Genomic DNA, 9,963 nt, shown 5'->3' with positions numbered 1-9,963 from the left:
TGCAGCTGCATTCATCCAACTGCTTATTGCAAACAGCAGCAGCTGATTATTGCAGCTGGGGAAAGCACCCTTCTTCTGCTAAGCGATTGTGGCAGTTTGATCACATCTCTGTTCAGCAGCCTGCGCTTATTCTCAGTAAATCCTGACAGCCCACGAGAATGACACAAATCCCCCCTGTTCTTGTAGATCCTGCAGACAGATGCAGCTGTACTCTGGGGGACCTTTGTTTCCAAGGCACCCCCACATTGGAAACAGCGTGCATGCATTGGTTTTAGACACCTCTAATTTGCTGGACTAAACAACAGTTCCCCAAAGCCCTTTTCACTCTCGTCCCAGTGACAGGAGGGCTTCACAGGGGCGGCAGCAGACGGGCTTCATGCTTTGGAAAGCTTTATGCAACCAGTGGTTATTTATAGACAATGAAGACCAGAGTGAGAGCTTGGACAGCAAAACCAGAGCGGGCAGGAAGTCCTCAGAAGGACAGCGCTGCTACCATTGCAACTTGCTCTAGCACTGCAACTGCCCACACCCGTGGGGCCTTGCTGCGGGGTGGGGAGAGTTGGTGCAAGCGGGAGAGGTGGAGAGGAGCTCTTCAGCCCTTGCTAGAGGCAGTGAGGGCTCTCATTCCCCTTCCCCCCAGCCCCTGCTTCTCCGCCTCTGAAATGAGCTCAGCATTTCCCCACAGGCCACGGTGACTGACAGCAGCTGGTGAAGGTAGATCTGATCTCCTGCGCGCTTTCCCTGCTGCCGAACCGAGCCAACCGGCCAGGCCTGCCTTTGGGCAAGATGCATGTGACACTCCTAGGCGAGAGGAGGATGTTTCATGTCTGGTTTTCATTTCCAACCGGGGGGCAAGAGCTGTCAGCTGCACTGAGGACTAGGACTCTCAGGGGCGTCTGGCTCCTAGGCTAGAGTGCAGAGGGCAGGGAGAGCTGTAAATTAGCGGCTGGCGTCTGTTTGAAGCCCTGTTTGCTTTGCACTTAGATTGCCCTGCAAGGTGTTTCTGCACCTCTAGCATCCTCTCCCCTGCTGGTTTCTGGTTTCCCCACCCCAGCAGCTGGCAGCTGGACCAGCTTGTGGCCTAGCACCCTCTGCTGGGTCGTGGCATGGTGCCACTTTCAAACAACTGAATCACAGGCTCCAACCACCCAGCTGTGGAGACAGTCGAAAACATAGCCCCCAGCTGAGGAAAGGGGCAAAGACTGTCTTGAGTGAGTCCAGCTGCTCCATGAACTCACCAGGTGCCCAGCTGATGCCCAAAGCCATGTTCTTGGCTCGTGTGACCTGTGCCAACCACGGTGCTGGCTGAGCTGGAGGAAAAGGGAGAGAGCATCTTCTGGCTTGGGCTGGGACCAACTCTGTTGTTCCCTTTACAGCCCCTTTGCAGCTTTTGTGTGGATGAGCCAGGAGCAGTCATGGTTGAGAGACCCCCATCCCTGATGACGGCTGCTGCCTTCCATCCAGGCCGGACTCCAGCCTGCCAGGGCCAGGGGGTGGCATGCTCTAGTCTGCAAATGCCCAGGTCTGGCCCCAGCTCCTCCAAATCCAGACAACTCATTTCCCCTTCCTGAAGGCTCAAGGGATGGGCTTCTCTTCTTCCTCCCTTGGTTCCCCCCAACAAAAGGACAGTGCTTCCCTGGGGAAAAGCTCCACTGCCTAAAGCATGTGGGAAGAGGGAAAAAAAGAAGCGTTTCACAGGGCAGGATCCAGTATTCAAGAAAACGTCTTTATTTTACACATTGGCTTGTATTGCTTGTATCCCCCCATTCCCGAGAGTAGTGCAAAATTCAGAAAACAAACAAACACAGAGCTCCACATAAATAAGTCGAGATAACTTACATATAAATAAAAACGACGACATTTTGACGGGGGATGAACCGGGGTCTGCCCGTCCGCCCGGCCACGTGAATCGCTCTGCCAGGACGGGACGGGGCCAGCTTGCTACAAACTCTGACACGGTGACAAGCTCCCTGGGGGGAACATGGCAGCAGACCTGGCAGCCACGCAGGACGGAGCTGGCGGTTTAGGAACGTCTCTCAGTCGCGTATGAGTGACGCTTGGTGTGAGAGACCAATTAATACTGGTAAAGAAGTGACAAAGAGTGGACAGCTCCCCTTCCCATACACACACACACACATGCACACACACACATACCAAGGCCACCACTTCTGCCTAGGGGGCTGGCATTTGCCTGGCATCTGTGGCATCCCCGCACCACAGAGACCAACCCCTCCACTTTGTATGAATGGGATCCCCGGGGTTGAAATCTCTTAGCTCTGTGGACTTCAGCAGTGCTAAGGCAGTCCCTGCATCCCCCCTATTCCCCCTCCGTTCCAGTATAGCAAAGCAGTTAGTGGCTGCATAGTTAATAAATCCCCCCAGTAAAATGTTCTTTTCTTTTCCTTCACAAAAGAGGCTCAAATTATCTCAGGCTAGTGGGCACTCTTGCTCGGGACCTGACTGGCAGAAATCCTCCCCATCCTGTAGGCTAAAAAATGATTGTGTGACTGATAAAAGTCACTCTCCCAATGGTTGGAGAATTGCTGACACCCCTGCCAGGGATTCATACTGCTTGTGATGCTCCACACTGCACTTGGGGTAGAGCTACAGCACCTTCCTTGGCTGGACAGGACACCCCATGGCTTCCCTGCCAGTGTATCCCCTCACCTCCCCATTAAAATAAATACAGTATTTGCCAGCAGTGCCCTTCATGCTACAGTAACACTGGCATCATCTTCAGGGGGTTGAGCTGTGGCTGTAAACCCCAAACATCCTATGTTTTAACTAAGGCCTTTGCCCACCCTCAGCAACTCCTTCCTGTACCCTCCATGGTTCTTCCCCTCATGCCAGCCCACTCCTATGTTGGGAGGAGGGCAGGTAGGAGAAGCTGGCCTGCAGGGCCCTCACTTTCTCTGCCTTACCCATAGGACACAGTTGAAATCCCAGGACTTCTCCCAAGCCACAGCAGCTGGCACCTTTAGCCTCCAAAATGCCCAGAAAGCTTTAAGGCAGGTGCTTTGGGGGGTCCTCTAGGATTCTCCTGTGCCTCCTCTAAAGAGGATCCTAGAGGCAGAGGTGCAGGTTGTCACGAATTGGCTTGAAACCTGGGATCCTGATGTGGCTCATGGGTACGGCGAGAAAAAGAGCGGGAAAGGGAGCAAGATAATATCTCTCTAGTACTCTCTCGCATACATGCACACACACATGCACACACACTCATGTCCCCCTTAGAGAAGTGGGGAGGAAACAGAAGATACTACCACAATTTTGGACAAGACAGGGTGACCGACTTAACCCAAAATGCTGACTGTGTAATGAGTCAACACTATTGCCGCATTAAGAGAGAGGTAACTTCACCTTGTGATCAGCGTTTGGACATCAAAACGGTGTCATATGCAGGAATGGGAAAGTCCATGTGAAGGCTTCAGACTTGCAAAATTAAAAAAGGGAACTGAAAAACAGAGATCTTCAAAATGCAGTTTAAAAGCCTAAAATCTCCTTCAGGCCAAGCAGCCTAGGCCACATTTTTGGGACAGTGGTCTCAGTTTTACAAAGCAGCTAGTGATTTGAGGTGCCAAACTTCAGGCACCATCAATGAGCTTGTATCACATACCGAATGCGCTCCCCATGAGAAAGCATGCCCCTTTAAAAATTGTCTCAAATTAAAAACTCCAAAAGCAAAGAAATGCCTAGTCCCTTCTGAAAATCCAGGCTAGTAAGTATTGCCATAAGTTAAAACAATGTGGGGAAGAAGGGATTCAGGTGAGGAAAGAAAAAGAAACGGAGAATGAAACAGTCTTTAGCTACGCCATAATCACAGAGCAGCCGTCCGGTGCTGCTGAGGTACCAGTGGTTGAGCCGTTCCTCGATACCGTGGAGAACACCTGATAAATTTGTCTCAGGGCAAATCACACATGCGCACAGGTGCACACTCGAATTACAGCCCATGCAGTGAAAGCAGATCTTAAGCCACCACCCGCGAGGTTCCCTGGTACAGGTGAGTCCACGAGGACCAACCTGTGGTTTACAGTGTAGATTGGTTCAACTTTTAGTTAACTAAAGTGGTAGCTTAAGACTCCAGGGAGTTGCTACTGGCAAGTGGTCCCGTCCATGCTGGTTTCACTGAACACGTAGCCCCACACACATGCACGCGCACACACCTCTAAAGAGAGTTCCTTCCAAGCCATGATCATTGTCTCATTGACAATTAAAGAAAATGCCCTTCTGGTTTACTCCCCACATCCCCTGGTGCCTCCAATGGCGGAGACGCGGCTGGGGCAGAGAACACCAGAATCGCTTTAAAAAAAATAAACGAATGGATAATTAAAATCAAAAGATTAGCATCCAAATAAAAAGGCAAACATGAAATAAATAGTGCCGTGCAGCACCCCGCTCCCCCCAGCCCTGCCCTGCCGTCCAGGGCCACAGTGTTATTGTTAAGTAACCAAGTCCTGCTGCAATTCTGGGACCTTCTTGGCAGACCGGGAAATAGCACATGGATGGGGCTGTTCCCAACCAAGAGGCTAAGGATGGTCTGTAGTCACCGTGGGGTGTCTCGGCTCCAATGGTGTTGAACTTCTTCCATCCATCCAGCTGGCTGAGGCATCTCAGCATGGGCACCCTGGGATCTAGTGTGTGGGGCAGGGGTCAGCAAAGGGTAGAAACGCAGAGGGGTTCAGGATGCGCTGCCCAGACCTCGCTTCCTCCCCGCCCTGTCACCCCAGCTGGGGTTTTTTAAGGCATCGATTAGACACCATTGCGAGACGTACGGTGGTCTCCGAGTCTGTAACAGTGCGCTACGGGCTTGGTTGAGGAGTGTGTGGCTAAGGTGGCATTCAGAGGCGCGGGGGGACATCCTGCTGTTTCCCGGGGGAGTGCCGTGTGCGTCAGCGGTGCCCCGCGTCCCCCCGGCCTCAAGCGTTCCTGGCTCCTCCCCAGCATGGCTGTGCCAGCGTGCAGCACATCGGGTCACGTGAAGCCCTAAAAGCAGCAATGGTTTCAAGGGGCTGGGCCAGCCCATAAAGGAAACAAAAGGAGAAGGATCGGTGGAGCGGTGGAGCAGGGGTGTGGACGGAGCCGAGGGCATCCCCCTTCCCCGCCCACAGACACGGGGAGAGAGGAGCCTCGCTTGGGAAGTGCAGTTCTCACCTTCCTCTGAGCCCCCTGGGCGTGCACCAAGAGAGGGAGAGTCCCTGAGGGGCTCAGGGAATGGCTGGGGTGGGAGGCAGCAGCCGGCGCCCTGGCTCCCTTCTACAGGGACTGACTGCTGCATGGGTCAGGCCAGGCTGGCCTGGCGCTCCGCCAGGCGCTCCAGGCCCCTTGAGGTAAGGTCCGACCGGACTCTTTGTCAAAGGCTCGTCGAGGACACGGAGAGCGTCGGCGAGGAGGGAGGCGGGAAGTTGAGCAGTTCCAGCACCGCCACACCCACGCTGCTGCGGCGCGTGAACATGCACGAAGCTGCCACCCACTTGTTGGTGCGGGGGTTGTACTTCTCGATGGAGTTGAGGCTGGAGCTGCCGTCATTCCCCCCCACCGCGTAGAGCCACCCGTCCATGGCCACCAGGTCGTGGGTGCTTCTGTGGATGACAGCACAGAGACCGCATTAACAAAGCGGGTGTTTCCCTACCCTGGCCTAGTCCCTGAGGGTGATGCCCAGGACTGCTCCCCTACTCAGGCACTCAGGCTATGTGATTTGCCCGGGGTCATATGCTGATTCAGTGGCAGAGCTGGGACTAGAACCTGGGTGTCTCAGCTCCCGGTCCGTTGTGCCAAGCACTGTTTGATGCTCCTTTCAAATAACTGAAGTCATGAACCTAAACTAGGTCCCTATAGCTGGTATTTAGCATGCGGAGCTGTTCCTTCACCCCAGTATGTTGTTAGAAACAGCAGGGCTCCTGGAACACCCTTGCCCTGGGGGAGCTCAGGAGGCACCGATGCCAGCCTAGGATTACCTGGGCTGCAGAACACCTGCACGCCTCTCCCAGGGGGTCGCTGTCACCTCCCACCACCACCATACAACTGCTCAGTGGCTGCTAGCTGTAGCCCCAGCTGCCTGCCTGCTCCACTGGCAAAGCTAGGCATGTTCCTGCTGCACAGCACCAGCTGGAAAGTAAAGTGCTCCAGTGGGCCATGCATCTTGCAAAGCCAAGCCATAAGGACCCTTCTTGGGGGCTGTGCACCCCTGGTCCTGGCAGCCAACCAATAAACAGCCTGAGTGAGCAGCTACTGGCACCCCAGCCCGCACCAAATCCAATGGTGGTTTCCTACCTCCGGATGTTCATGGGCGCCACGCTCTCCCAGGTGTTGGTCTTCGGGTTGTAGCGCTCCACCGAGTTAAGGCAGCTGGTCCCGTCATTGCCGCCGGCCACATAGAGCATCCCCTCAAGCACAGCCACACCCGCGCTGCTCCGGCGACTCAACATGTTGGCGATCGGGGTCCATGTGTTGATCTAGGGGAGGGAGGGGTAGTGCCTGTGAAGGCATACCAGGCACTCCTGCCAACAAGTTATCCACCCACCCCAGCCATTCAGGGGCAGCACCACAGCCTCGTCGCAGATTGTGTCGTGCCTGCTCCACACCCAGAGCACGCCACACACCAGCTGTCCAAGACCCATCCCTGCAAGACCCATCATCCACCTGCAGCAGGGGTCTCGGAGGAGATAGGGTCCTGGGCAGCCAAAGCAAGTTCAGGTGCCTCAGGGGTGCTAATTAGACTGATGGGATCTCAATTCCTTCATGCTGGCTGGCAGCTCAGGCCTGGTCCTGAACACACAAACTGGATTGCAACAGAGATCAAAACAGCTCACAACCTCCTGCCTGCTTTTCACAGCTAAAGGGGGAAGGTGGCAGTGGCTGTAGAAAGAGGCTTTCTTGGGGATGCAGAGGCGCTCGGGACAAGAGAGGGAGTTGCAGGGGGCTAATATTGCAATTAGCTTTGTGTCCAGTTCAGCGCCACCCTGAGACCACTTGAAGCAGCAATTACTCCTCCTTCGTTAACTCTCGTCTGGGTGTTTCTTCTTTCCCATCACACGACCCACCAAACCTGCGCTCAGAGCCTCTCATTTTCTTATGGCACCAAAACTGGTTTAATTAAATATATATATATATATTTAAAGTAAACAAGGTGAGAAGAGGCAGCGTTCACACCTCGGATGCACCCTCTGCTGGCAGGTTCTGGGTGCTGCGACCATGAACAATAGACCTGTCGATGGTTTCCATGTCCCTGTGGGTGCGTCTACAGGTGCGCTTTACTGAGCACTGGACTAACTTAATGCGCAGTAAAGTGCCACCGGCTACATGTGTGCCACAATTAGTGTGCAGTACATTCACTTACTCCAGTGTAGGATAGTCCTGTCAGACACAGGTACTATGCTACACCACAGTAAATTACTGTGCTTAAATATACATGTAGACAGTGATGTCGGGATTCATTTACTTTGGCCCAAACTGAGCTGGAGTATATTCGGTCAGATTAACTGCACATATAAACATGTCCAGTTTGGCCATGCATGTATTTCTAGATCTGCAGTATGGAGGCAACACTGCAGCCTGCCCCTCAAAGGCTCTGGGAGGCTTTCCATTCAGAGCCTTGTCTCTGACCCGCTTTGTACTAGCCACTAGAGCTGTTTTCTTGGGATCGCCAGCATGCAGCCATCAAAATAAGTGGAGAGGGGCATCGTATCACAGCTGCCCTTGCTAGGAGATCTCTCTGCCTATAGCAGAAACATACAGAAATTAAACACAGATCCAGGACACAATCTTGACATATATTTGTTTAAATTGCTCCTCAACAGGGCAATAGATGCCTCAGCTGGCTTAGAAACCCCATTGAAAGGACCTTGGGCACTTAGGTTCCACAGGGTTTTAGTCATTTTGATCATTCCTCATTGTGGTTTTTGCATTCAGCTTCCTACAAGCCTTTTCGACAAGTCCTGTCTGGAGGAGCGAGGGAGAGGAACGGGCAAACCATGCATCCACACAGGCACGCTCTCTCTCTCGTTTACCTGAGGCTCGTACTTTTCCACCGTTGCCAAGTGGGCCGAGCTGTCGTAGCCCCCGACAGCGTAGAGATTGCCATCTGCAAAAAGAGTCACGCACAGAGTCACCCTCTGCCAGGCCCACGTTCCAGACCTCCGCCCACGGCTCCCTCCAGGCCAGCAAAGCATCCAGGCAGGACAGGCAGGGCCGCGGCAGAGCAACCAATGCACAAACCCGCACCATGGGGCAAAGCCCTCCGGGGAGGATTAGCTCACGGAGCAGCTCACGACGCAGAGACCTCAGCTGGTGCGGCGCGTCATTAAACATTCATCAGGCAACGTCTCTACTGAGCCGAGAGAGCCGCCCGGGAGCTCGCGTGCCCTGCAGTCCCCTGCCCTCATTGTGACAGGCACTGGGGATGCTCCCCATGGCCTCTCTTCAGCTATAGTTTTAGCAGATGAGGCAGGAGAAGCAGGGCACTGAAGGGGAGAGAGCTAAAAGGCAGCACCAGGCTGAGAGCACAGGGTGGGTGAAGGCAAAGGAGCTTCCCAGTTAGCATGGGGCATCTGCATGGAGGGCTAAAGCCAGAGGAGAAAGGCAGGAGGGAGGGGAATTGCTGCTTGTATCCTTGAGTGTGTTGCCCAGCACATGGAAGAGCTGTTAGAGCAGTCTGGGGAAGAGAGCAAGGCAAGACAGCCTGCAGGGAGAGCTGCCCAGGCAACAATCAGTCGGGGACTCCCTGGATGGAAACTAGATGGGCTGGGTGGGGAGAGGTCTGCTCCCAGAAGGAAAGGGCAGAGTACAGGGATTCAGGCAAGAAAAGCCTGGGAGGTGAGGCTGGATGGCAGCTGCAGGGGGGCTTCCAGAGCTCCCTGGCTTGAGGGAATTGGGAACCAGCAGCCCTACAACAAGAGTGAGCTGGAAGCCTCAAGAGGGAACAGTTTGAACTTGCAAGGCCAACAGAGACGGTGTCTTTAGAAAGACTGATAAAGTTAATGACTTCCTGCCACAGCACAGTGGAGCTCAGGGGAGAGTAAGTGACTTGGACAAGGTCATACAGGGAGTTTGTGGAAGAGCTGCCACTTGGACCCCTATCTCCCAAGACCAAGCCTAATGCTTTAACCATGCAACCAGGCTTCCCAGAGGGGAAAGAGGTTCCCTTGCAAAAGTGACCTACCTAATGTCGCCACCCGAACATATCTCCTCCTTGTGCTCATGGCAGCAATTGATGTCCAGGTGCCCGTCAGGGGATCGTACCTCTCTGCGCTGCAGCAGGCAGGGACAGAGAACAGACAGGTTTAATCTGGGGAAGCCCAAGGAAAAGCCTTTGCTGCGGTGCCTTCTAAGCAGCTATCAGAGGAGCCAGAGGGCCCTGGAGCAAGGGGCAAAGAGATGCTGTGGGGCATAAATGACTGAGGAACAAGGAACTGATGAACATTTATTCCTTGATCATCGAAGTTCAAAATCATGGTCTGCCGAGGAGAGAGGCAGAGCCAGTGCATCTATGGGGGACTGGGGAGAGTGGATAAGAGGTGAGGGGGCAGAACTGGCAGAGGGCACAAGGGACACGTCTACATTGTACACTCATGGTGCCAGGCAGTGGTGTCCTCATACATCACACCAACTGCTTCCCAAGCCAGGAGCAGTGTAGCTCCATCTATTCGGCTACGCACATGCTGACTAGTGCAGCCTCTCGGCGCTAGCCAAGACCAGACAAGGCTGTGAGGAGCTTCAGTGTGCTGCTAGGTAAATGGTGCTAGATAGCACATGGCAACGTGTAGGACCCGAAGCGCACACTGCTTCTCCATGGCAAGCTGGGAACACAGCTGGGGCAGAATTAGGATCTCCCCTGTGAATGGAGGGTTCCAGCAACCCCACCGGCCAGCCCAGTTTTGTCCCAACCCATCCTGGCTGCAAATACCATCTTGAGGAGGTCTGTACTGAGGATGCACCGGGTTTTGGAGACTGGGTGAGGGGTGTCTCTGC

The 9,963-nt window shown here is 54.1% G+C and overlaps 1 protein-coding gene across 1 annotated transcript in view; it reads right to left on the bottom strand.

The window, feature by feature from the left end:
* Window positions 1–1,712: 1,712 nt before the first annotated feature.
* The window catches only part of KLHL17 (kelch like family member 17), a 32,877-nt gene continuing 24,626 nt past the window's right edge, over window positions 1,713–9,963 (bottom strand). The window contains exons 9-12 of the mRNA XM_006018801.2: window positions 9,155–9,243; window positions 8,004–8,077; window positions 6,268–6,449; window positions 1,713–5,576 (exon numbers count right to left, since the gene is read on the bottom strand). Of these exons, the coding sequence (XP_006018863.1) occupies window positions 5,348–5,576; window positions 6,268–6,449; window positions 8,004–8,077; window positions 9,155–9,243 (574 nt within the window). The 3' untranslated portion in view covers window positions 1,713–5,347. The remainder of the gene's footprint in view (window positions 5,577–6,267; window positions 6,450–8,003; window positions 8,078–9,154; window positions 9,244–9,963) is intronic.

Source organism: Alligator sinensis, unplaced genomic scaffold (assembly GCF_000455745.1).
Source record: "Alligator sinensis unplaced genomic scaffold, ASM45574v1 scaffold569_1, whole genome shotgun sequence".
NCBI lineage: Eukaryota > Metazoa > Chordata > Crocodylia > Alligatoridae > Alligator > Alligator sinensis.
The sequence above is the reverse complement of the archived record's forward strand: the minus strand, read 5'-3'. Positions and strand labels throughout refer to the sequence as shown.